At 51.8% G+C, this 27743-nt stretch overlaps 1 protein-coding gene across 3 annotated transcripts in view; it reads right to left on the bottom strand.

The window, feature by feature from the left end:
* MCF2L (MCF.2 cell line derived transforming sequence like) overlaps positions 1 to 19776 on the bottom strand; it is a 91567-nt gene extending 71791 nt beyond the window's left edge. For 2 of the 3 annotated variants that reach the window (XM_080928427.1, XM_080928428.1), the window contains exon 1: positions 19273 to 19761. In XM_080928427.1, coding sequence (XP_080784553.1) covers positions 19273 to 19363 — 91 coding nt within the window. In that variant the 5' untranslated portion in view covers positions 19364 to 19761. Of the gene's footprint in view, positions 1 to 19272 lie in introns of all 3 variants that reach the window. The other variant, XM_080928426.1, reaches the window with a different exon arrangement.
* Positions 19777 to 27743: the final 7967 nt, after the last annotated feature.

The following is a 27743-nucleotide window of genomic DNA, read 5'->3' on the forward strand; positions in this document are numbered from 1 at the left end:
TGCTGAGAAGGGGCCATGTGACAGAGGAAGGTACCTGGGGACTAAAGCAAGAACTGCAGAGCTGGCCAGTTCCTCCTTGCTGCTCTTTTCTCCCAGGCTGTGTCCCCAGACACATGCCTGGGGTTGCACAATTAAGTGTACACAGTGACCGGAGAGCTGCAGGGCACATGACAGGTCCCCATTGCTTCATCCAGTAAGCAGTTTGTTAGTGCAGATGGAGACCACACCGAGGCCCACGGGATGCAGATGGGGAGGGGCCGCTGGCTGCCTGGCATTCTTGCTTCAAGATATTCTTGTGGGCCGGACCACTCACTTCATGATTTCTTTTTCTCTTTTCGGGAGATTGACTCCCTGAGACTCACACAGCCCAGCCTGCACCACCTTCATGGCCAAGTGCAAACAGACATTTTTCTGTGTCCCATGGTGAACAGCCAGAAGTGGAGAACCCTGGTGCAGGTGGTGTACAGAGAACAGCCCAGAACAGTGGGCAAGATCCTAACACCATTCTGGGTCTGTAGTAAGGCATGGCCCATATCAATAGCGGGGTCTATACTAACCAGCTATGAATGTGGTCAACAAAGACAATAGAGTTTAGGAAAGAACCCACTGTGAAGCGGGTGGGGGGGTGTTCCTTTATAAAAGTCGAGAGTTTCAGCTCTCCAGAAAGAAGCTCCTCTGGGCTTGTGCTATCATCCCAGGGTCGGCCACAGCTCCTGAAAGCACATTTGAAACTCCGCCCTTGTTCCGATTCTCCTTCCCCTCCTGCCTTCTGAGCCCACGCCTCGTGTGGATGCAAGAACCCTCTGGACTTCTCCATCTGTGTGCCACTATGGGTTCGTGTGCCATGGGTGTGTGGGGTACATGTGTGAGCGGCCAAGCCCCAATGTGGCTAAGCTCTGTCTCCATCTTGCCTCTGCTTGGGGTCCACTGTACTTGGAGCACACCGTTCTGCAGAGGAGTGTCAGCCATCAGCCAGCACTCAGACGAGTTGGGGGCAGGAAGCACAGAGCCACTGTGCCGACATGTCTCTGGGAGTCATCTATGCTTCCGTGTGGTCCTTAGAGGCCCCGGAATAACATGCTTCCCGGGCAGCTGGTGGCTGGGGCCTTGGCAGCCATCATGTGCCAGCCAGGTCCTCCCACATTCTCCTGCACGGTGACAGGCCCAACAACTTCCTTCATCACACCGGGAAGGGGACCTTCTGGCTTTGCTCCAGCAGAGATGAGCAGTGTGAATAAAAGTAGGCTCCGTAGCATGTGTGTGCTCAGGAACATGCTCTGAGTAGACTTTCAAGAGGAGAAAGGACCAAAGCCACGGGCAGAGACTTTCTTAGCCTCCAGGGCCTGACCCTGGGTCTGGGTGGCTGCATGGCATGTGGAGCCTGGCTTACCTAGTCTGTGACCGCTTTCCAACAGTCAGGGACAGCTGAGTCATGATGCCCACCCATGGAGGGCCACAGACCACGCAGCAGCTATGTGAGTAACAGGACCTCAGGAGTGTGCAGCTGAGCCTCGGCCAGGAGTCAAAGAGCTACAGGCCCCTAGCAGATGGAGGAGCTTACCACACTTCTCAAGGACTGGGGTAGCATGACAACTGTCATTTCATGTCATTCTCCAAGAGGACACACCACCCACAAGGCCAGAGACCTGAGCCTGGGGCCCAGACCTACCCAGCAGAGTTTTGATGTCAGGGCAGAAAACCTTGCAAGCTAATTTTGCTTAAGATACACAAATCATGGGCTGGAGAGATGGCTCCGTGGTTAAGGGCACTGGCTGCTCTTCCAGAGGTCCTGAGTTCAATTCCCAGCAACTACATGGTGGCTTACAACCATCTGTAATGGGATCTGATGCCCTCAGCTACAGTGTATGAAAAAGACAATTTCAGGTTAAGGTAAAAGCTGAGTCCTTGACTGGCAGGACCCTGAGTCACATTTCCAACTACACACACATGCACACCCATGCACACATGCATACACACATGGACACACACCCCACCCCATACTGCACACATATACACATATATAAACACACAAACACACTCACACACTTACACATATGCACACACACACAAACATAGTCACACACGTGTATAGAAACACATACATACTTGTAGACATACAGGTACATCCACATATACACACATATATGCATTCTCTCTCTTACACACACACACACACACACACACACACACACAGAGGCAATTGACATGGCTCTACCCAAAAATGCATGAAAGGAAACTGACAAGTAAAAGCACAGGTTCTGCAGGGACCACACAGTCAGGAAGATTGATTTGGAGGACCCTAAGGGAGGACCATACAGTCAGGAATACTGCTTCTCAGGACCCTGAGGGAGGCCATACAGTCAGGAAGACTGCTGCAGAGGACCCTAAGGGAGGACCACACAGTCAGGAAGACTGCTGCAGAGGACCCTGAGGGAGGACCACACAGTCAGGAAGACTGCTTCTCAGGACCCTGAGGGAGAAACAGCCCTGCCTACACTGTTCATCACAGTGGTTCTCAATGCTGCAACCCTTTCCTCATGTCGTGGTAACCCCAACCATAAAAATTACTCCACAACTGTAATTTTGCTACTTTCATGAATCATATTGTATATAGATAATATATAGATAGAGATAGATAGATAAACACACAGGGGGTCATGGCCCACAGCTTGAGAACTAGTTTGGAAAGGAATTGTTAGCTATGAATTTACCTCTTCACTGAAAGAAACTCTAGGCCCTGGTGCAAGGGAAATCCAATCTCCCCATGAAAGAATGACTTATTTATGTACAGACACAGCATTATCAACCTAATTTCAATACTTTGCACATAGTACTTAAATATCCTATCTTAAAAACATTTATTTTATTTTTAGTTGCATGCATGTGTGTGTGTGTGTGTGTGTGTGTAGATATGTATGTGCACATGAGCACTGGTACCTGCAGCCAGCTGTGCTGACTCCCTCACAGCTGGAGTTACAGGTGGTTATTGGCCACCCAATGTGGGTGCTGAAAATGAACTCATGTCTTTTGCAAGAAGAGTATTTGATTGTAATCGCTGACCCACCTTTCAGCCCAGAAGTATCATATTTGAAACATATACTTAAGCAACTGATGTGGATTGATACAGCCCAAAGAATTACAGCCTGGGACACATGTGACCAATGACATATGTTCCCACCACCAAGCTGCACCTGACATCCAGGTGAGTCCAGGGGGCCAAGTCTCCATACAGAGGACAGGCTGGTTACACCTTATGCTCTGCAATGCCCACAGACTCCTCCCACCATGGTAGCAGAGAAGCCCTTCCCTAAGGTCATCAGGGTCCCACATCCTCTAGACACCAGGGATGCATCAGGGCTAGACATTCTAATGCATGGGAGTCATAGCTCCAGGAGGGAGCAGGTATTGTGACCTTTGCTGGAAATCCCTGAAGACCAGCTTTTCACTCAGTGAGACAGTGCAAGGAACAGAGACAGCAAACACATCAGAGAAAGCCAATCTTATCCCCGCACAGGGGTGCAACCGAGAACCATCACAGCACACAGCCGCAGGCCCTCCTGGGGCACACGCTTCCAGGTGTCTCCCTGGCATCCCTTCTGTCTGATTCCAGACAAACTCCAGCCCAACCTCTCAGATCAGGTCCAGAGCCTCGGGACCCCCATTTTCAACCCTATTTCCCCAGAGACCTTCACCTCAGCCTCCCACTCGTCTGAGGCTTTCCAGTGTGTCTCCACTTCTGAGCCTCCATGAGGCTGGGTTCTATGCCTTACTGCATTTGTGTGTGCCTTTTCCCAGTGTTTTTCATGGTTTTGAGCTTTCTTCCCATAGCCGTGGTGAGTCTTCATACCTTTGAGTTATAAATGCATTCACAGTGGCAGAATAAGGAATTCTGTTCACCTCTAACTGACCTTCACTTTTTACTTGTGTGTTCCCCCGTGTCTATGATGCTTAATGTTATCAGCTGACAGGATCTGGGATCTCTGAGAGACAAATCTCAGGCCACGCCTGTGATGCAGCTTCCAGATGAAGTTAACTGGTGCGGGAAGACCCACTCTAAAGAGGGGTCTGCACCACCCCATGGGTAGGGGTCTCAGAACGGGTAAAACGGGGAAAGCAAGCCGAGCCCTGGCAGTCACTTCTCTGTTTACAACTGCAGACCTAAGTGACCCGCTGCCTCAGGACACTGCCGCCAAGCCTTCCCCACCATGAGACTCACTGCCCCGGAGTCCACACAAACTGGTCCTTCCGGCATTTCATCATGGCAGCACAGAAAGTAACTGACACAGTAGCAGAGAGTTTGGGGGTGGAATTTACATACAACAGGGGTGGAAGCAGGGCGAGGCCCCAGGACTGAGGCTTTAACACCAGGCTCAGAATCAGCTTCCGGAAGCCCACAGAGCAGAGTCTCCAGTGTTGGCAAGCCCACCCATGCCCATCTTGATTAGCTAAAGAGGAAGGCCCAACAGGAAAACTGGTACATCAGAAGATCCTTACTTCCTCTGATTCCAGACAGGACCCTTGGAAGAGGCCTAAAACCCAGGGTCTGGTGGGCTTAGGATGGTGGGCCATCTCCCACCCCCGGAGCCTCAGGAGTGCTCGCTTTGTTGGACAAGGGTGAGGTCATAGACTCGGTACCAATGCTGTAGGTAGAGCAGCCACCTGTGATGGACAGCTGCATCTCAGAAGCCCAAGCAATCCAGCGAGGCTGGCAGCTGTGGGCAGATACGCATCTCGGGAAGCAAACACAGGTGGGACCTAAGTCAAATAAAAGGCCAGAGGAGCTGGGACTCAGAGGGTGTGGCCATGACTATCTTCCTGGATGCTCCTGGCACTGTGACCATAGGAACAATAGAGGTGGGGCAGGGGATACCTCTGCTCAGGTGTCAGACAAGACTCCCTGTACAGTGCAATCAGATTCTGTACCCCTAAACCTGTCCCAACTCTGGAAGCTGAGGCTCACTTGAAATCACAGGATTCAAGCCAGGATTCAGGGTGGTTCACAGAAATCCCCTAGGTCCCCTAAAGAACAGGAGGGGGGTGTCTCAGTCTCAGGACCCACCTGAGACTATGGAAGGAAACTCCGGACTCCAGGTTGATGAGAAGTGGGGTGTTGCTCTGCCTGGGTCTCCCCACTCAGGACATGATGGATTACATAGTCCTGCAGGACTCACACAGCAGCTGCTGCAGGGTAAGTGGAGTGAGAGACAGTCCAGCAGCTCAACAGCTCTGTGGGAGTGGCCAGGCTGCAGGTCATGACCCAGCAGGGCCAGCTTCCTTTGGCTGCCTGGATGTACCTGGCATGGTGAGAGCTGGTCGAGTCCACCCAGCTGCCAGGGTGTGTCTGAGGTCTGTGCTAAAGTTTCGTGGGGGTGGCAGAAGAGAGGGTGAGGCCCAGGATTTCAGGCCAACAGAGCTGGGCTGTGCAGACAGAGACACAGCAGCCTTGTGTGGAAAGCAGTGGGCAGGTGAATGGAAGCCTGAATTCCGTGTTGCCCCAGGCTACTCAGATCTGCATCCGTGGAGGTAGGGCTGAGGGGAGAGGATGCAGGTGGCAGCAGCTTGAGCATGGGAAGCCAAGTGCACACTGACAAACTCATGATGTGCACAGGGAAAGCCATGGAGCGGGTGCTAACTGGCTTGGTTCCATTGTCTGGCACGTGGGGGTGGGGGAGCGGCGAGAAAGGGATAGTGGGAGGGTTAGAAGGAATAGAATAGGAAGGTGGAGTAAGAGATGGGAGGACTGGTTGGCAGGGAGGTTAGAGACAGAAATACTGAAGAGGAAGAGGACCAAGTAGTAGGAGGGAAGGCAGAGGGCAGAGAAAGAACTGGGGCAGGGATACCAACCAGAAGGAAGGGGCTGGGTGGGGGGAGGTGAGAGGGCAGGCTCATGAGCATGTGCAGAGAGAACTCTGATAACAGGACTAACAGGAAGGAGGGGGAGGGGGGTGCAGGGGCCACTCCTTCCTCATCACAGACCCTCACAGCCAGCTGGAGAACAGCATTTTTAAAAATTCCATTCTTACTGGGGCCAAAGATGGCTCAGCAGTTAAGAGCACTAGCTGCTTTTCGGAGAACTCAGGTTCAATTTTCAGCGCCCGTGTAGGGACTCACAACCATGCATAACTCCAGTTCCAGGGGATCTGGTGGCCCCTTCTGGCCTCTGCAGACACACCAGGCATGCATGTGGTGCAGACACACATGCAGGCAGAACACACATAAAAGAAACCATATATTTTAAATTCCACTTTCTTCTCCGTTCCCCTCCAAGCGAGTGTGTTTTCTTCTTAAGGCTACCACCTCACAGAGCAGAGCTCAAAGTGAGAAGCTCAATTAATCCTGGGGGTCCAGAGAGTCTGGTGACTTAGGGAAGAGAGGAAGCAGGCCGGGCATCTGACTGAGCTATGGTGGAGCTGGAGATCAAGGATGCTCCTTTAGAACCGATGTAAACCTGTGCGGTACAGCCTTGGAAGAAGGCATCAGGAACATGCCTGTGGTCCTTGCTGCTCCAGCCTTGTGGAGGCTGGTCCAGTCATGCCCACCCGCTGTCTCCCTGTTTCCCTCACCAGTGACAGACACCAGAGTGTGGTGGGATGATGAGGAGCAGCCGTGCCCTGTCACTTCTGGGGCACAGGACAGGCTTAGGGGCATCAGTTCCCTGTCCCCCAATCTCATTCACATCCTTGTCTTACTGGGATGGTCTGCACAGGTCACTAGCCAGAGTGTACCTTCCATAGGTAAGCAGCCCCGAACTGGAAACGTAACAGCATCTACCCAGGCCTCCTCACAGCTGCCCAAGGGAGACAGACCTTGTGGCCAGACAGGGACAGGGCCAAAGGGAAGCTAGAGGTTGAAGAAGGCAAAGCCCCAGATAGGCTGGAAGCCAACAGGGAGGTGGCAGCCATAATTACCCAGGGGAAAAGTGCCTGGTAGGCACAAAGCATGCACTGGGCACCATCGTGACTCCTCTGTGTCATGGTCTCAATGCTTCCCACTGTACAAACAGACATGGTCTTTAGTAAAGTACAGGCTCCGGCACCAACGGCCTCAGGCCCTGTCTGTTGGGATCCAGCCACACTCCTCATGTTCCTCTGTGAGCCCAGGTCAAGAGGATGCTACTCTGGGGTGTGTGGATCACGGTTCATCATACACAATGGGCCAGCGCTGACCCCCAGGCCCAGTGACCCTCCTGGGATGGACAGTGCTGCTGTTTAGAGAGAAGAGAACTCAGAGATTGGTCTGAGGGGAGAGGGGCAGCAGTGTCCTGAGGGGGAGAATGTGCACCCTCATTCTAAGCTCTGCTCACTCCCCGAGATAAGGTGTGACCTCCATGCAAATTTGTGGCTGGCTCTGTATCCTCTAGAGAGATGGGCAACCCAAGCAGCTTTGTCTAAAGAAGAATTAAGTGTTTCCAAATGTTAAAGTATTTCCCCTCCCTCAAACATTTTTACAAGCACAGCTAACATATTTATGTGAGAAGGGGACCCCTTGGGCCTCCAGGGCAGTCATGAAGTCCCTGCCCAAATCTGCCCTCATGTGAGAAACTCATCCAACATTGAACACACATCTGGCAACTCAAGACCTACACTCAGCGCAACCCCAAAGCAGCCCTCCTAGGATTTTTTTTCCTATTCAAGAAGAAAAAACAGTGGTTGAGAGGTGAACCTGAGGCCATCTGTCCTAGGTCCTCAGAACCAAGGGTCTGAGCAGTTCCTCATGCCTGCTGTACCTACAACCATGGCTTCTTTCTCAGATGCCAGCCAGTCTGGCTGCAGTGAGGAATCAAACTCCTCGTGGGGTTTCCTGATCTCAAACCGTGTCCGTTAGAGTTAACGGCATTCTGGGCCAGTGCATTCTTATTTCCCTGTCCAGCTCAATTTCTTCCGTCTCCTCCTCATCTCTCACCCCCAGATGCAATCCCATCTCTTCACTGCCAGACTCAACTCTCTTTAATTCGGAGTCCCATGGATTTTTTTCTCTCTGCTAGTTTCTCTCTCGAGAAGTTTCGTTCCATCGGTCAACATCCAAGAACTTCCTAGAAACCAGCATGTCGCACATGAGATACAAACACCTTGTACCTGTGACAAGCTAACCCAGGTCGTGAGCAAGGGTGCAGCCTGGGACCTGGCTTGGAGCCTGTGAGCCGACGCTGTTGTATGGGCAGAATCTGCGCCGACTTGGTCTAATCTCTGTGCGTCACCTATGAGACCCACACCAGTTGTTGAGAGGAAGCCTCTTATTTTCTCTCGTTAGAGCTCAAACACAGCTCCGCAGTCAGCACTTTTAAAGCCCAGAGCAGAGACTAACCCGCTCAGGTTTCAGTGGCTCCCCTGCTATCAGCAAAACAGATCCGGCAGCATGATATGATCTGGTTCAATGGCTTCGAAATGGTGTGTGTGCGTGTGTGTGTGCGTGTGTGTGTGTGTGTGTGTGTGTGTGTGTGTGTGTGTGTGTGCGTGTGTGTGTGTGTGTCTGTGTGTGTGTGTGTGCGTGTGTGTGTGTGTGTGTCTGTGTGTGTGTGTGTGTGCGTGTGTGTGTGTGTGTCTGTGAGTGTGTGTATTGTGTGCCCCTCCCTCTAAAACACTTGACATTAGTTCCATGTATGTGGGGGATGACCCACTGGGGTTCATGTCTCATGTCCCTTCCTCAGACTCAGCCCCATGGACTCAGGACCCTCATCGATGAAGACATGTCCTTGATGAAAACTTGCAGAAGGTCAGCAGAGAAGCAGCTGTGGACATCAGCAGACAGCAGTGGACAGCAGTGGGCAGCTGTGGGCAGCCGTGGACAACAGTGGACGGCCGTGGACAGCCATGGACAGCCGTGCAGCCATGGACAACAGTGGACGGCCGTGGGCAGCCGTGGACAACAGTGGACGGCCGTGGGCAGCCGTGGACAACAGTGGACGGCCGTGGGCAGCCGTGGACAACAGTGGACGGCCGTGGGCAGCCGTGGACAACAGTGGACGGCCGTGGGCAGCCGTGGACAACAGTGGACGGCCGTGGGCAGCCGTGGACAACAGTGGACGGCCGTGGGCAGCCGTGGACAACAGTGGACGGCCGTGGGCAGCCGTGGACAACAGTGGACGGCCGTGGGCAGCCGTGGACAACAGTGGACGGCCGTGGGCAGCCGTGGACAACAGTGGACGGCCGTGGGCAGCCGTGGACAACAGTGGACGGCCGTGGGCAGCCGTGGACAACAGTGGACGGCCGTGGGCAGCCGTGGACAACAGTGGACGGCCGTGGGCAGCCGTGGACAACAGTGGACGGCCGTGGGCAGCCGTGGACAACAGTGGACGGCCGTGGGCAGCCGTGGACAACAGTGGACGGCCGTGGGCAGCCGTGGACAACAGTGGACGGCCGTGGGCAGCCGTGGACAACAGTGGACGGCCGTGGGCAGCCGTGGACAACAGTGGACGGCCGTGGGCAGCCGTGGCAGCAGCTCAGCACATAAAGTGTAGCCCGAGGTAGCCTGCACTGGACGGAGCACATCTCACATCCAGTCCTGACCTTGCAGAAGCAAGAGCCACATAGGTCTGAACGTGCTCCTGGGGAGTTGTGGTCCCCAGTAAATGTGGACAAATGTCCTCTGAGAAAGTGACACCCTGTGAGGAAATGGTTCAAATACTACTGGAGAGACAAATGAGAGATTTTACTAAGGGACTATGCCCATTGTTGGGATTCTGTAAACCCCAGAATTACCTGGCAGTAGCCAGGTGTGCTCTGTCCCAGTGACCTGACACTATAAAAGGGGCTGCTTGCCCCCTCCTCTCTCTTTTGTCTCTTGGCCTCTTGCCTCTCGTGCTCTTGCACCCCCCCTTATCCCTTCCCTTCCCCCCTCTCTCTCCATGTGCTCATGGCCGGCCTCTACTCCTCTATTCCTCTCTTCTCTCTGCCTCTACTACCCTCTTAACTCTCCCATGACTTGAATAAGCTCTATTCTGTACTATACCACCATGTGGCTGGTCCCTCAGGGGGAAGGGATTCCCAACATGGGCCCCCCAAGAGGCATCTCCCTTGCCCCCAGGCCTCACTGCACCTCCATGGGCCATATCTCTCCCTCCACTCTCTTCATCCTTTTCCTAACATTGGTGCCGAAACCCGGGACGTCATCTTTTAACAACAGCCATGGTCTGGACAGCACCACAGTGGGGCCCTGCTGAGCACACAGAGGCCCCAAGTACATAAGTCAGTGGATAAACAGACAAGCAAGCAAAGCATTCCCAGAGCTTCCTATCAGTTTTCTCATCCTTCGCTCTTCATCAAACAGGCTGTTTCCCCAGTTCCTAAGAGAACGAAGCCCCTCCCACACAGCGGTGAGTCCATCACCATTTCCTGTGCAACACCATGGGGCAGGCATCATTTCTATATGATGGGGGGGCTGGACTCTCCTGCTGACTTTATTACCTGGCTCTTACCTGGTTCTGTACTTTTACTTTACATCCCAATCAAAACTTCCCCTCCCTTCATTCCTTCCAGTCCCTCCCTTCTCATCCTCCCTCCTCCCCTCCCCCATCAGAAAAGGGGAGGACCCCATGGATCTCTCTCTCTCTCTCTCTCTCTCTCTCTCTCTCTCTCTCTCTCTCTCTCTCTCTCTCTCTCACACACACACACACACACACACACACACACACTATCAGATTGCAGTAGACTAGCAGTGTGGCCTAGTTCCTATTGTGGTTAGACAAGTCAGCCCAATCAGGGGAAAGGGATCCAAGGGCAGGCAACAGTCAGAGCCAGCTCCTGCTCCTGCTGTTAGGAGCTGTTTTTATTACAAGCTCCACAACTGTTACCTGGGTGCCAAGGGCCGAGGTGTGTCCCATGCATGCTGTCTGTCTGGTGGTTCAGTCTATGTTGGCCCCTATGGGCCTAAATGAGTTGATTCTGTAGGTTTTCTTATGGTGTCCTTGTCCTCTTTGGCTCCTACACTCCTTCCTCCTCCTTTCCCACAGGATTCTTCAAGCTCTGCCTAATGTCTGGCTGTGGGTCTCTTGATAGATACCACTCACCAGTTAAATCAAGACCAGGGAAACAATTGTAATGAGCCTAGACCCCTGGCTCTTCACTTTCTGTCCTTGACAAAACAGACTTCCTTCTGCAGGTCTCAAAGTCACTGTTCCCCATAGGGCCGACACCAGCACAAGCTGGCCCACTGTTTAACAGGAGATGAGGCTTCTGGCTCACTGTGGGGGTAAGCCCAGGTCCTAAAACTGACACAGAGTCTAAGAGTAAGGACAGGACCTGGTCCCCAGCTCGTGTCTCCTTGCCATAAGTAAGCCTCTCTGGGGTAAGAGGGTCATGTGTGCACACATAGAGGTGCTTCACAGAATCCCAGCTCCCAGGAGCCTAAGGGAAAAGGCCTGGCTCTACCGGGGCACCAGAGCAGAGTGACCGCCCCCTCACATGCCCTCCTGTTCTTTCACACGTGGGAAGGGAGTGTTTCTGTGGTGGTAGGCTGGCTCTCCTCAGGCTGATCTTAGCAATATTTTCATGCCATATGTTAGAGAAGACAAACACAGTCAAGGGAGAATGTAAATAGAGCCCAGAAGCTGCTGTGCCCACATGGCAAACAGCAGACACCTATTACTGGACCCTGTCACATTTGCTCTGAGTCACACTGAACTCTCAGAGTAAAGGACAGCCACCCAATGTGCTGAGAGCCACATGCTAGGTGGTGGGGGAAGCTCCTTCCCCAGCCCTGCCACACCCCTTAGCTGCTCTGTGGACACGGAATCATCAAAGCTTCCTATGCCTAACAAGCTTGTGCAAAAGGCTCGTGTTATCTGGGGGTCTTATTCCACTTTGGCTGAGAGATGATCAATCCCTCCTCTTAAGTCATCTATTGTAGTTCAGAGACTGGCTCTGCAGTGACGGAGTTGGATACTCCATGCTGGTCAGACATACTTACATCTCACCTTCCCCATCCTAGTCCTGGGGGAGGGGGTTAGGAGCCCAGGACTCAATTCACTTTCTGGTTTCTATGCCCTTCTATGAATAACCCAACACCCTCCCCTGCCCCATCAGGCTTGGGTGAGCAAGCCATCTAAAAGGCCTAAGCTCTCCTCATCTACATCACACACACACACACACACACACACACACACACACACACACACACACACCCCAACAACAGCTGGAGCAGGGTGGGTGTGACAGGACCTTGGATGGGATGGCAGTGTCTACAGGCTGTGGGTCCCCTCCTCAGCCCTTCCTTGCAATCCTTGGGAGGGGAACTAAGTTTCCATGGTTCGGGAAGGCTGTGACAGGCTGCAGGAGGACAATTTCAGCTCCTGTAAGGCTTCTGACTCAGGCTTCACTCGCAGCAGCAGCCTGACACAGGGCCAAGCAAGCAGCCTTATGCCCTGCTTTGAGGCAGCACTTCTGCAGGCTTTACTGCTGTGTGAGTACCAGAAACCACAGGGGAAGCTGGACTTCAGAGACAAAGAGAAGATGGAAGCAAGCAGAAAGCTCCGTGCTAGAATCCCTGGTGATCTGTGTGACAGGAGGAAACCTAGCCATGTTCCAAAGCCCCTGCCGCCACACAGGGTGCCGCCTGTGCCTCTGACTCCATCCTGTCAGCTTAGACCAGTGGTTCTCAACCTCTGGGTTCTGGCCCCTTTGTGGGTCGAATGACCCTTTCAACAATGGTCGCCTAATTACCATTGGGAAACACAGTTATATACATCACATTTCAAACAGAACTACAGTTATGAAGAAGCAACAAAAATAATTTTATGGTTGAGGGTCACCACAACATGAGGAGCTGTATTGAGAGTCACAGCATTGGGAAGGTTGTCAACCATTGGCTTAGACACGTTCCTGCGAAGCTCTGAAGGAACGCCATGCTTCAGGGACCCTGGGTGGCAGAACACCCCTCTGTGAGTGTCCTCACAGCAGCAGGACAGCTCCATGAGGGTGTCTGAGCACTGATCTGTACATGATGAGTAGACAGCATGCCTTTGGCCCAGCCTCTGCTTTTGACACCATTGGCCTCTGGTGCTTCATTACATCTACAGACTCTCAAGACCCCACTGATGGTTGCTAGGGTGATCTCACATCATAGACCCATGGCGGTCTCTGCCAAGCACCTAAGATTGTTCACACAACCTCGGGTTTTATCCACGGAGACCATAACTCCCCAGCCTCAGCTTTCCAGAAGGAAAGGGTGTTGCTATTTTACAAACAAATGAAACTTCACAGTTGAGCTGGTTGGTGTACAGGCCCCACCCACAGAGCCCCAGTCCCGACACAGATGTCCCTTCGGGCTGTGGTACTGAGTGTGAAAGCCTCATCCACACTGCCCACCACCCTTTCAAGTCATCTTTCTCACAGTCAGCTGTCCTGGCCAATTCCCCATGTCACCAGGGGCTCTATATGGTCAGCCTGAACCCATGAGCAAATGCTTTGCAGCAGAGGGATATATGTCCCGTCCTGAACCCCTCCTGTGAGTGCCACCTTAGCCACAGTAGCATCTTGAACACCCCTCCCATCTTCTTAGGAGAGGAGGCTTGGGGATGGGGTACTGAGTGTGCACAGGACTGACAGCAGCCCTCTCTTCGGAGCCTTCTCTCTTACTGTCCAAGACACACGTCCCACACATTCAGGCCTGAGCAGCATTTCTGGCGACCACCCCTCTCCACTGTGTCAGCTGTCACACCACATGTAATAACAAACTCTGTAAAATGCCAGCCCTGGCCCACATCACACAGACAAGTTGAGATCAGGCCAGAAAAAAGGGGGAGGGGTGGCTAAAGGAAGGACCCTTCAGGTGCCCTGACAGAATCATCATTGTCTTGTAGCTCCCCCAGAGATCCAGTCATGAAAATGGCTTGGTGGCATGTAGGGGTTTCTACACTGCAGCCTGAGAAATGTTTACTCTTGGTAGCCGACACCACCAAATTATCCAGAGACAACTGCGGGGGTGGGAACTCACGTGTTCCAGGTCCCACCCTAGTGGCCTCAGGTCCAAAGAGGAGACCACTTCTCTCATCAACCAAATCCCAGCCATAGAGCAGCCAGGCCTCACGGTGTGCCCACTCCCTCGGAGGACCCCAGACTCACCCTCAGCCAGAGAGTGTAGCCAGGAGCACCATTCAGAGTAGAGGTAGTAGAGTTTCATCTCTGCCACAGAGATCCAGACAGGACGTCTGTGTGCCATGGCCACCCTGCATGTGCCCATGCCCCCAGGCACCCAGAGCACTGAGTGCACTCCGAAGACTGCAGGAGTGTCCAAGGTTTACTTTCACTTCACCATTAACCAGGATGGAGCAGTAGCCGGTAATTGCTCTCACAAGACTAACATCCCCTCCTCACTCCACCCTGTATATTTACACAGGGACTCCAGACTGAAGCAGCCTGGAAGCAGCCTTGGGGAAAGAACAATCAAGCCATTCTTGCTAGCGTGAGGCACAGGGGCTCAACCAGGGACAACTTCCACTTTCAGTGATGGATGAAAAAGAGTTAGCATTCCCAGGGCAGAAGCAAGTGGGGCCAGCAGAGCACACCAGCAAGAGGTTAGACTCCTTGGTGTCCAAAGAGCAGGCTGCAGCATCAGCTCGAGTCTCGTTCTTTATAGAAAAGGAACAGACAGAGGTAGAGGTGTGTGTGTGTGTGTGTGTGTGTGTGTGTGTGCCTTTCTCCGGCATTTTATTTCATATTAGAGGCTTTGCATACAAAGCCCCCACCCAGCATGCAGTGCAGTCAACACTGATGCCATGACACGTGCTCATAACCTACTTCTACAGGCTCAGGACCCGAAGGGGTAGATGAAGCTTCAGAGGATGGAGGGGCAGTCGGGAAACTCACCTCTCTGCCCAGTGATCCAGGCAAGGATGCACTCATGAACTCAACCAGCAGAACACAGTGAGGTCCCCACTACTTTGAGTTCAAATCTAATGACTGGCAGCCCCCACCACTTGGATGTCAAGGACACCGTTTCCCTAAGGTGAGCAAATTCACACTGTGAGCAATGCAGGCCCGGGTAGGCACACCTGTTACTTCCACATTCCTCAAGAGCAGAGACCCCACAGAGAGCGTGCAGGGACCCCAGCACAGGTGGGATGGGGTTTCTGGGCCTCTCTAGCCTGGCATTGGCCTCAGTCTAGGCAGAGTGGTGGCCAGTGGCCCGGGGAAGTCAGGGGCTGGTCAGGAGGTCCTTCCCAGCTCTGACTGAACTGACAACATCCACATCTAGTTATCACAAAACTACTACCTTTGACCAAGCTGCCTGAAAATTTGGAAATGATAACAATCCTCAGCTTTCCTCAGAGCAGGAAACGCTTTCTTACAAACAGGTTCTAGGGGCACCGTGAGGAAATGTCTCTCACCAGTGTTTCCCCTGTGAACAAAAGCCCTATAAATCAAACGGGAGGCTCCCCCGCCCCAGCAAACTTGCTTTAGAGTTAGAGCAGGATGACCACGCCCTTCTGCTGGCTCGAACTTCTGAAGCTTGGAAGCCAGGAGTGTGGATACAAAATGCCCACAGGCAGGACCGTCACACCAGTGGTCTAGCCTCACACCGCATGTTCCTGCTTTGACTAGCACACAGGCAGGACCGTCACACCAGTGGTCTAGCCTCACACTCGATGTTCCCACTTTCAATAATATGTCTGTCTTCTACAAACATGGTGAGTTCTGGGCTGAGCCAGGAAGAGTTTCAGCTCAATGGCCTGTGCATCTGGTATAGGAAAGTCACCTGCCTCAGAGCAACCAGCTGGAATATATGTGGGGGCTCTCCTGAACAGCAATACTGTAATCACAGTGTGACTCTGGGTGGAATCCTACTGAACACACAGGTTTTCATATTTCTAGCTGGCTGCTGTGGAACATCAGCCTAGGATTGCTCATTTTCTTAAAGAAAGAAGAAAATCCAGACATGATATCTACTGAGGATTCTTACAGATGCGTGTGAACTGCTGAAGAGAAGGATGCTCCCAAAATTCTTTACACAACAGTTTGCCCACCATTCATTTTTCACTACTCAGAAGCTCAAACATAAGTGATCAGCATAACCCAAGTGCCCCCAAAATCTTTGAGGTATTTTTCACCTAAGATGTGCTTGTGCACACGTCTTCCTGTGTGTTTGCAGGTGCACTTGGAGGCAGGTGGACACGGAGCACTTTCTCCCACTGATCCCCACTTTGTTTATTGGGGCTTGGCCACTGTGTCTGGTGGTTCTGCCCACACGGCTCACCACTGCATCCCCCAGTCTAACCAGGAGGAGTTTGGTTTGGTTTGGTTTTGTGCTACTGGGACCCCAGGTACTGGGATTCCAGGCAGCCCATGCCTGCCTGGCTTTTACTTGGGTTCTGGAAACCCATACTCTGGTCTTCCTGCTTACACAGCTGAGTCATCTTCATAGGCCTTTATCTGCTCCTTTTAATTAGTTCTGGCTCTGTTTTAAACCGCCTGTGCCAACCTCAAACACGTTTTTACAAAGAGACTGTCTGGATTCCTAATAAGACGGGTTTTCAGAGGGGACGCCCGCCACTGTGCTCCCAGGCTCTGCTTTCCAGTGTCTCCGTGAAGGCTGATGGCCAGGAGATCAACCCCAGCTTCTGGATAAAATGATGACACTTCACTTCTGGCGTATCGGGAAATTATAACCTTCAGCCACACTTTCCCCAGCACTATCATTTACCAGGGGAAGCGGTGTGGGAAGGCTGGCTCTGACTCACGCTCTACCTGAACCTGCGTTCTGTCAATGCGCAGCCCAGTGAGACTGTAGCAGTACCGAGGGTCTGTGCACTACTGTGTAGAGAGCGGTACACGCTGGATGGATATGTGTGCAGGGGTGGAGAGGCCAGATAGGGCCTAGAAGTGCTGAGAAGCTGCAGGAGGCCACACCCACCCAGGCCACAAGGTGTCACAGATCCCAAGTGTCCTCTGTGTCCTGATCAGCACTCACTGCAGGTGATGGGTAATGTTTAACTGTCAAGAGGCCAGGCTCTCATGGTTGGCCCTGAGTGGGGCTCCTGACCACAGCTGCAGCCCAGCATGGGGGCTTTAGGGACAGGAGTGCACCACTAGGGCTCACTGACTTACTGAGCTTGTGAATGGCAGCGCCACAGTCAGAGGAGGGAATCTAGTCCCATCAAAGGCGAGTGCAACTCTTCCACAAACCAAAACTGTGGTGCCAGGGCCCAGGGCTCCGCTGCCCCTGTGCCCCGCTCCCACTGAATGGCACTTAAGGCTTCTTAATTGTTCCATTGTTCATCAGGAAGTATCAACTAAAGAGGACTCCACAGTGCTTTAACGGGCAGAGCCTCCCTCCCATGCCCTTGGTACATGCAGCCTCTGGGCAGCCATGCTGAGGTGGGCACCTGTGTCTCTGGCCCCTGTGTGGGCCTTGCTCTTCCAGTTTAGAATCACATCAAATCTGCCACACGGAAGTGAAACCCTGTACTAATCTCTAGTAAATGCCCCCCATACACTTCTGTGACAAGAACAGCAGCTCTGCCCAACTCCCTGTCTCACCAGTCCAGACAACCCACCCCTCACCCCATCGTCACCCTTTGTTCATGACATGGCATCCCTGTCACCTATCCTTTCTCATAACTCAAACTCTGTGTCAACAGCACTAGCCATGACTTCACCTCTGATGATACATAAGTAGAAGGCTGCAAGCCATTAGAAAGGCTCTGTGTTCAAAAAGCCATGTTAAATGGGAAAATGGACCCCAGGGTTTACTGCCTGCTCAGGTGCTCAGCACGAACAAGCAAGCTATAAGCTGTTTGAACTCCTATAGACCAGAGCTGCACAGTGAGCCAGCCGCACCTGCTCCCAGCCGCACCTGCCCCAGCCGCACCTGCCCCAGCTGCACCTGCCCCAGCTGCACCTGCTCCCAGCCGCACCTGCCCCAGCTGCACCTGCCCCAGCTGCACCTGCTCCCAGCCGCACCTGCCCCAGCTGCACCTGCAGGAGCAACTTGACTGCACTGAGCTGCACCTGTCTAAGATGCACTGGCACCAGGAGGGTCCTCATCAGACAGATTCCACTGAGACATAGATGGGGAGGCAGAACCAGGAGGGCACCCCAAAATGGATATCAACAACCTCAACAGCCAAACCAGACAGATGGTGCTGGTGGCCCAGGAATAGTGAGTGACATTTGAGTAAACTCAAGCGTGGCCCAGAATACCCCATATTGTGAAGGAGTATTTGGAGAGTCTCCACACATCCATGTTTAGAGCCTGAAGGGGGGCTGCTGGTAAGAGGGCACTGTGCACCCTGGGACATACCCAGCAGGTGCCAGGATTAGCTTGGCCTCTGTCACACTCCAGTCCTGCTCTTCCCTGGCACTGTGCTGGGCAGATGTCAGAGGGTTTGATAAAGGGCTTAGGGACTTGGTACCTCAACCTAGGTTATCTGTGCCAATTGACCTGGCCCACTGTGTTAGGGAAACTTCCCATACCCACAGGAGGGCAAGCGCCCTCTTCCACCCTGCTGTGCCCGTGTTGGGTCATGAGACATCCTCAGGAGTGAATCCTGGGGTGGAAGATAGTATAAATTTTAGATTATGGACCCCCAAATTGCTGCCCCCTCCCTTTTGCAGCCTGCGGTGCTAACAGGCTAGCTCTAATGGACCACTTGTTCTTTGCCTAGCGTGTGCACATCTAAGATGGACACCAGGAGGCGCTGGTCCTTTATGTCCACAGAGAGCCACTGGAGCCCAGGGAATTATAGCTGACACCCTAAGGAGTCTGCATGAGCCTGAAATCAGAGATCACTGCAGCCCCCAATTCCTTAGCGACATCTACGTTCCCAGGCTCCTGGAGGACCAGAACCCAGCCTCAAGGCACGTCTGCAGCTCCAGGAACTGGAACACTCCCACTTCTCTGGATGCTCATGTGTAAAACATTAGTCTGAGACTGAGAAGCTGAACTGGCTGAGCAAAGAGAAGCTGAACTGGGAGTGGGTTGGGGGTGTGACCACCACGGTGTCAACAGGACTGCTGGGAACTTGAATGGCCTGGTTAACCCGGGAGCAAGCCTCACTGGCCCTCCAGACAGTGCATCATGGCCCACGTCTTCACTGTCTGCCCAGGACTCGCACCACCGAAACTTCTGAGCCAGATCCTCAGACCAGGAGACAAAGGAAGTTCAGATGAAGCCAGACTCTACACCCTGCCAGGATGCCCAACAGCTCACCAGATGCTTTTAAGGGTCCTACAAGTACCGCTCACATATTTTGAAAAGTTTAATCATCACAAGAAAGTTCGTGTCTAGGGGGAACACTTGTCCTTAGTCCCCAGGGAGGAACCATTCCTCCTGACTCACCTGACTTGTGGCGCCCTGGTGCTCCCCGACGCTTCCTTGGTAGTGACCAGAACCGTCGCCCGGCCCCCCGGGACACACCCTTTTCTGCCATTGCGTTGCCCTCCTGATGGTTGAATCTGATGCAGAGGCTCAGTGACTCGTCAGGACCAGTTCACGTGTCAGCCAGAGAGCCCTGAGCTTCCCCGAGGCCTACAGGTCTTCCCGAGGCAGTCAGAAGCTGTGGAGGCACCAGCGACCTGGAGGACACACCTGGGTGCTGAGCTGTCACGAGAAACAGGTGCTGACGTCCCTGGTGACCTTAAGTTTTACCAAGTCGTGAGAAAGAATGAGGTCAAATGGCCTCCTGAGTTCCCAGCCTCCCCCTCAGTCCCCAACAGAGGCTCCACACCTGCTGCTCTCCCTGCAGCTGGAGGCTGAGGGTTTAGGATGCCTCCTCGGCTGGAGACCGAGTGGGAATTGCTGAGCCCGCCCATCTGTGCATGAGTTCGGGTCGCTTCCTTCCTTAGACAGGGGCTGTGTGGACAGAGCTGCGAATGTCAGTGAGCTGTCCGGGCAGAAACACCTTCCAGGCTTCAGGAAGTCTCAAGTTCAAACAAACAACTACAAACCAGGAGGAAGGGAGGGGCTGGCTGCGAGCTTACTAAAATAAATCGGGAAGTTTCTCAGCCTGCTGTCCAGCCCTCAGCAGAGGAAACCGTGAGGCGCCCAGCTTGGCAGGGACACTTTCCATGGGACACGCTGAGCCTCCCAAGCCAGCGGCTACTGACCTCTGCCCTGGTGCCCACAGACGCATCGGAGGGACAGTGAGGGGACTGCACCGGGGTTTCCAGTGACAGCTAAGTTGGGAGCCACCGTCTGATTCCATGTGCTGGGCACATCCTAGGGCCTCAGACCTCCAGGTCCGACACTCAGGCATTTCATTTGAGAACCAATTATAACACAAGCAGACCAAACAATGAACACTGTCCGAGGCCTTCTTGAACAACCAACAGTAAGAAGATAGCTGAGGTGCTCACTGTCAATATCCCAAGACATGGTTCTCTGCAGAGGTCTCATTAGATCCCCTCTGAGTGTGACAGGTGAATGCAGCCAGCTGGGCTGGAAGAGCCAGAACCCCTCCCTCCTTCTGCCTTGCACACTCAATCCCGAGCTGTCCTCATAGCCCAGCAGACAGGGCCACAGACAAGCAAGAGGATGTGACCCCCACATCATAGACATGAAGAAGAAACCCACTTGCTCGGCCTGTGCCTCACCTCTGCCCTGGTGCTCACCCAGAATCACCACAGTTAGGAAGAAGAAGGCACATCAGATATGGCGCCTCAAGGTCCAACCTTTTATGGTGATGGCCTTCAACATTCAGTTCCATGGAAATTGCCACAAGCAGTTAGATATGATCACAGGCCTGGGACCAACAGTGAGTCCTCTCTCCATCCTGCCCTAGCCAAGCGATGACGGAGCACATGGTGCACACCGTGGATCTGGGGCCGTGAGCCCAGCGCTGAGTAAGGCAGAGCCGGCAAGTCTACAGTTTCTAATTCAATACCGTCTCCATCAAGTGTGCCTGGGCCAGGTCTGTCTTCTCATGTGTTCTTGAGATGCCATTGACACGTTTTCCAAGAACCTGTTTTGAACTGGGTATGGTGTCACATGCTTTTAATGCCAGCTCTTGGCAGGTGTCAAGAGTTTGAGGGCAGACTAGTCTACTGAGTGAAATTCCAGGGCAGCCAGGCAACACTGAGAAACCTTGCCTCAAAAAGGAAACTAGAGAGAGAGAAAGAAAAAAGAAGATAGAAAGAGAAAGGAAGGAAGTAAGGAAGAAAGGAAGGAAGGAATGGAAGAAGGAAGGGAAAGAGAAGGAGAAGGGAAGGGCAGAGGAAGGGCAGGGGAGGGGAAGGTGAGAGGAAGGGGAGGTGAAGGGGAGGGAAATAAAGGGAGCAGAAGGGAAGGGAAGGGAGGAAAGGAGAGGGAAGGGAAGGGAAGGGAAGGGAAGGGAAGGGAAGGGAAGGGAAGGGAAGGGGAAGAACAGAGCCAAGCCTGGGCTGGGCTATGGTCCTCATCCACAACCTGCTCATGTCTACTCCTACATGATGCAGCTTCCTGGTCCTGTGAGACTGGACAGGAATAACAGCAAAGTTTGCAATCCTGTCAGTAAGGAAGATGGGAGGAGGAGAGAGCCTGGGGACAGCGTGCCAGCCAGCATAACCTAATCAGAAAGCCCCAGATCCCAATGAGAGACAGGGTCTCAAAAATAATGTAAACATTTCCTGAGAAACAACACCTGAGGCCTTCCAACCTCCACATGTAACACCTGCATATGCATACATGTGCACACACACACACACACACACACACACACGCATGTGCACACACACTCGAGCATGCATGCTCCCAGGCACCCATGAATATACCCCCCTACATACCCATGCACACACACAACCATGCACGCATGCATGCACACCCAGGACCAGGGCATGCAGCTAAGGGTTCAATGCTTGCCTACTATGTGTAAAGTCAGGCTCAGTGCCCTACACTACAAACAAACATGTAAACCTTCAAAGACAAAGCATCCTTATGAAACTGAGTTCTGTGTGGAGCACCCGTTCTCCACCTAGTCTAAAACCCTGTCAACAATTCCACTAGTGACATTTAAAACTGGTTCTTTACTTCAGCGAGTTACACAGTACAGCTATGTGGCTTGCCTCTCAAGTTGAGAAATTGGATTTTATGCTTTGGGGACTGGCTTTGTTTCTTTAACAGCATTATGGAGGGAGTAAAGGAAAACTCAGGGCATTTGCTGAAAAGCCAATTTAGATCCACCAGGGCCACCGAATCTCCATGACTTACAGAAAACAATTGGCGGGTCTGTGCGTCCCAACTGACTGCTTCAAACTTTCTTGAATGACTCCTCCCAGATATCTGATTTCCTTCTAACATTTTGAATCTCTCGGGGTTTGGGTGAGGACAGAGGATCCTTTGAGGCAGACAGAAGCCCTCACTTTATAGTCTCTTTAGAGAGCTGTGTACTGTGCTCCACCCTAGCCCTCTGTGCCAGAGCCCCTAGAGACTTACCAGAGGGTGGCTCTGATCTTATCAGCCAGAAGATCATCATCCACAGTGGGCCATGGCAGCCCCGATGGTCAACAGCCACAGGGTGCACTAGGGCCAGCATTTGGCCTGAGTGGGCAGGATTTCTACAAAGGAAAACCCAGCCCATCCTTTCCGCAATGCCCGAGCATCTTTCAGCCTCCCCTTTGAAGTGTCTGTGACATACTACAAATGACCAGGGTATCCCAGAGAGGAGGTTTAAGTACCCCAAAGATGTGAAAGCTCATGATGCTGAATCCCTGCAATGATGTCATGTTTGCATAGGGCAGCCTCCCATGGAGCTGGATTCATCTCTGGGTTACAAATGATGCCGAATGCTTCCCTCCGTCCACATCGGCTTCTCAGTTCCCTCCGACTACTTCTCTGATGCCACTGTATCCCTGGGGATAGGATGGTGCTCTCTAAAGTGTAATGTGCACAGCCCTACCTCAGGTAGCTATCTTTTGACAATGACAGAGAACACTGACATCCCATTTTTTTCCCAAGAAGGAAGGATTCCTATATAGATGCCCTGTTGTTCAGGTGACCACTGAGGCTCGGTTCTGCCTCAGTCACCAACAGCACAATAATCGCCTAACAAATAGCCCCGACCTGGCAGAACACAGACCCATGTGATCTCACCAGCCCTGGGAGGCTAAGACCTGCTGTTTCCTGCTGAACCAGGTTATAGGCTGGACAAACAGTACACACAGGTCTAGGTACGAGCCATGGTAACAGCCAGACACTGGGGTCGTCACTCACACCCTTGTTTTTGGTGACTAAGGGGCAGCTCAAGCATTTCATCCGCTAACTTTCATATTTACTTTCACAGTCTCCATTACAAGATATGACATTTAATATATCTCAACCGAGGGCTGCAGAGATGGCTCCGTGGTTAAGAGCACTTGTTGCTCTTCCAGTGGGCCTGGGTTCGATACCCAGCACACACATGACAGCTCACAACCATCTGTGGCTCCAGTGCCAGGAGATCATGAACAGCCTTGGGCACCAGGCACATGGTATACACACACAAGCACAGACGAGAAACACTCATTGTAAGATAAATTCAAAAAATAATCTTAAAAGATGTTTCAGGCTTTGTTCTCTGCCCTGAGATGCTCCTATCCACAGCCTCATACGTTGAACCTGTTTCCTTAGACACAATAGTAGCAGCATTTAGTGTAAGTTTTTTTCTCTTGTCTATTCCATATAATGTATTTTCTTTTGTGCATGTATATGAGTGCATGAATGAGTGTGTGCATGCATGCGGGTGCATGTGAGTTTGTGTGTGAGTAAGTGTGTTTGAGTGAGTGAATGAATGTGTGCATGTATGCATGTGTGTGTGTGTGTGTGAGTATGTGTGTGTGTGTGTGTGTGTATCTGTGTGCACACATGCTGAGGCCAGAGGAGGAATGTCTTACTCTATCATTCTGCACTGTGATGCTTTTGGCCAGGGTCTCCTCCTGAACCCGAAGTTCACCATCTCTGCTAGGCTGACAGCCAGGAAGCTCCTGGGCTCTGCAGGGTCTCCACTCTGCAGTGTTGGGAGTTATAGGCATGCATTATACACATGGCTTTTCTGTAGGTGCTGAGGATGTGAACTCAGGCCTCGGTGCTCACACAGCAAGTGCTCTTATTCACTGAGGCATCTCCCCAAACCCATATATTATGCATTTTATGTGACCTGCAGGCACGGTCAAATAAATACCAAGTCACAACTTGGCCAAGCAGAACTCCTCTCCCTTATCTGTGACGGTGCTTTTCCTGTTCATGCTGGGTCTATTCTGCAACGTTACTCAGGAGAACCACAGGCTTCCCAAAAAGAGAACTGGGCAAGGAATCTTTTTACAGTTGCTGGGCCTGTGACTGTCGGAGTCACCACAAACCATACTGGATGGCTCTTTTGGGTCCTAAAAGTAAGGATCCAGGCAGCTGGAAAGGCTCATTTTACTTCAGCCTGTCCTGCATCCCACAGACAAACATGGTGAGCAAGAGGCAACAGCGAGGATGGGGAGATGGCTCAGGTAGCCACAAGCTTGCGTTGCAGGCATGATGCATGAGTTTGATCTCCCAAACCCACATGACAAAGCTGGGTGTAGTGGGACAAACTGGAAGTCCCAGTGCTGGGCGGCAGAGGTAGGTGGATGCCTGGGGCTCACTGGCCAGCCAGCCTAGAGAAGTCCTCCAGCTCCAGCCAAGGTAAATGGTTCGGGAAGACAGCACCTGAAGTTATCTTCTACACTCCACACACATGTACCTGCACACACAAACACACATGTACACACACACACACACACACACACACACACACACACACACACACACAGGCAGAACTGATGAAATGCTCCTGTTTTCCAGACATTCTGCCCAGGCCCAACCACTGTCAGGAACAATGTTGGGCAAAGACAGAAACAGCCCGGTGTTGCAGAGCACTATCCTCCAAGCAAAACAACCATCTTCATCTACAGCTATGTCTGCCCACAGGAAACAGTCAGAATCAGACCCGTTGACATTCTCTCACAGGCCCTCATCTGAGAACACAGCTCGTTCCAGACCTCTCTCTCCCCTACAAGAGGTGAGGGTAGTATGTATTTATTTGCATCTCCCAAGATAAGTTCACGTAGCAGTTTCCTGGTATCTTAGCTGAGTACTGGCTCACTCCCCTCACAGTGGCACAGTCTAAACCTCTGAAGTATTAGGAATCCAGGTCTGGGTTCCAGTTTCAGCTTTCTAATTCACAGATTTGGGAAGACATTCATCTCTTAAGAATATAGTGCTCACCCTGGGGCGCTAAGACAAACACACAGACATTTTGCTTCTCTGTGTGTTCTATATGCAAAGCCTGAGACAGCAGCTCCCCGAAGAGACAAGCACATAACTCCCACACCACGCATGTGCAGAAGGGTGGCTGCCACTCTATCCTTTCCCGGTACGCAGACATCTGGGATCCCTTGGGAGCAGAAAGGAGCTCAGAGGAAGTCTGTCACACTGCTCCAACATGGCAGATAGCTGCTGCAGCTGCCGTGGTGACTTGCAGAGGTGATATGTCACCGGCAGAGCTATATCTCTCTGCACTACAGCCCTGTGACACTGCCCTCTCAGTAAATGAGAAGGCAGCATGTTGGTATGACTGCGAGTATGCAGGAATCCTCTTCTAGGCATGGATACAGGACTGTATGGGGCAGGGCATAGAGCAATAGGCGTCACAGCTCACGGAGAACAGAGAGCCACCTCCAGAAGGTTGGCCAAGCCTCCTCTGAGGACTGTGGGACTCAGGCAATGGCCAGCCATGTTGGCTCAGCTTTGACAGTGCCAAGTGAAACATGCAGGCATTTGGTTACATGGTCTGGGAAAGTGGTAAGTGACACCACAGGGCTCCACCCAGGACAGTCAGAGCAAGACTTGCCACAGGGCAGGAGAGGGATCAGCCCTGGACCACCCGCAGAAAAAGAATTCTTAAAAAGGAAGAGGATGAATCTCAATGGGGAAAGGATGCACTGGGCAGGCAGCATCACCAAAGACCAGAACAAGGCAATATGACAGAGGCAGACCAAGACATTGACGCTGTTGAAGCCTGCCTGTCTTAGTGTAGACCTGGGGCATGGAGGCACAAGCTGGCTAAGGGTCCATCAAGACAACCACAAGTGACAGCCATATACCCAAAAGGTTTTCCAATAAAAACACAAGGAGGTAAATATCCCTCTCAGGGACTTACAGAAGCAGGCACCACATATGAGCATCTGCCCACCATCTTTGTCACGGGCCACTCTGCATGCATCTGAGCTCACGCTGTATGTATCTGGGCATTCAGCCTGGTCCTTCACCAAACCTCACTTTCATCCAATATCTGCCAAGAAACTTCAAGTATCATGTCAGCCACACAAAGAACACTTACTTCCCACTTCAGCCTTCTCAAGAGGAGAGACAGAAATAGCTATTACGTCTCACTTCCCCAGCATCTCCTCAGAAAACACCGTCATGGATGTGGGTTTTGCCAGAGAATCAAGCAAGCCAGCCAGCCAGTCAGACACACACACACACACACACACACACACACACACACACACACACACCCCTCGGATGGCACCAGGGCAAACACCTCCAAATGGTTGAATTAGCAGTTGAAAACTGAAGTTTAGTTCCTAGACTGTGGTGAGCTTTAGGAGATGACAGAAAGGATACAAAGGAAATCAGATGTTTGCATCACAGGGGGTGAAGTCAGACAGGATTACCAACATCTTATCATCCGTGACTTGCTAGTTAAATATAGCTAATTAAAATAGCTAAAAGTTCATAGTTTCAGAATTAAAACTTGGATCATATTAAAACATGACATAACTTACATTGTACTGTTTTGCATGTAATCTTATCTACGCAGTTACCCTGATATCATCCATTCATCTGTCCATCTGTCTATCCATTCATTCATCCATTCACTTACCTATCCATCTACCCATTCATTTAGCAGTTTATCCTCTTATCCACCAGTCTGTTCATCACCCATTATCCATCATCTATCCATCTATCCATCATCCATCCATCTATCCATCATCCATCCATCTATCCATCACCCATCCATCTATCCATCATCCATCCATTTATCCATCATCCATCCATCTATCCATCATCTGTCCGTCTATCCATCACCTGTTCATCTATCCATCACCCATCCATCTATCCATCACCCATCCATCTATCCATCACCCATCCATCCATCATCTGTCCATATATCCATCATCCATCCATCTATCCATCATCTATCCATCTATCCATCATCCATCCATCTATCATCTGTCCATCTATCCATCATCTATCCATCTATCCATCACCCATCCATCTATCCATCACCCATCCATCCATCACCCATCCATCCATCATCTGTCCATATATCCATCATCCATCCATCTATCCATCATCTATCCATCTATCCATCATCCATCCATCTATCATCTGTCCATATATCCATCATCTATCCATCTATCCATCATCCATCCATCCATCATCTATCTATCTATCCATCATCCATTCATCTATCCATCACCCATCCATCTATCCATCATCCATCCATCCATCATCTGTCCATATATCCATCACCCATTCATCTATCCATAATCCATCCATCCATCATCTGTCCATATATCCATCATCCATCCATCTATCCCTCATTCACCCATCTATCTAACCATCCATTCATACATCTATCCATTCCTTTACTTGCTGTCCATCCACACATGTGTCTACACACCCACCTATCCACTTAGCCTCCTATTTACTTATCATGGCACCCACTCACAATCGGTCTACCTACATATGCACCTATATATCCATGCCTATACTTTTACACATTCATCTGCCCACCATCCATTCACACATGCATCTATTCCTCC

Source organism: Micromys minutus (genome assembly GCF_963924665.1).
Source record: "Micromys minutus genome assembly, chromosome: 14".
NCBI classification, from domain to species: Eukaryota; Metazoa; Chordata; class Mammalia; order Rodentia; family Muridae; genus Micromys; species Micromys minutus.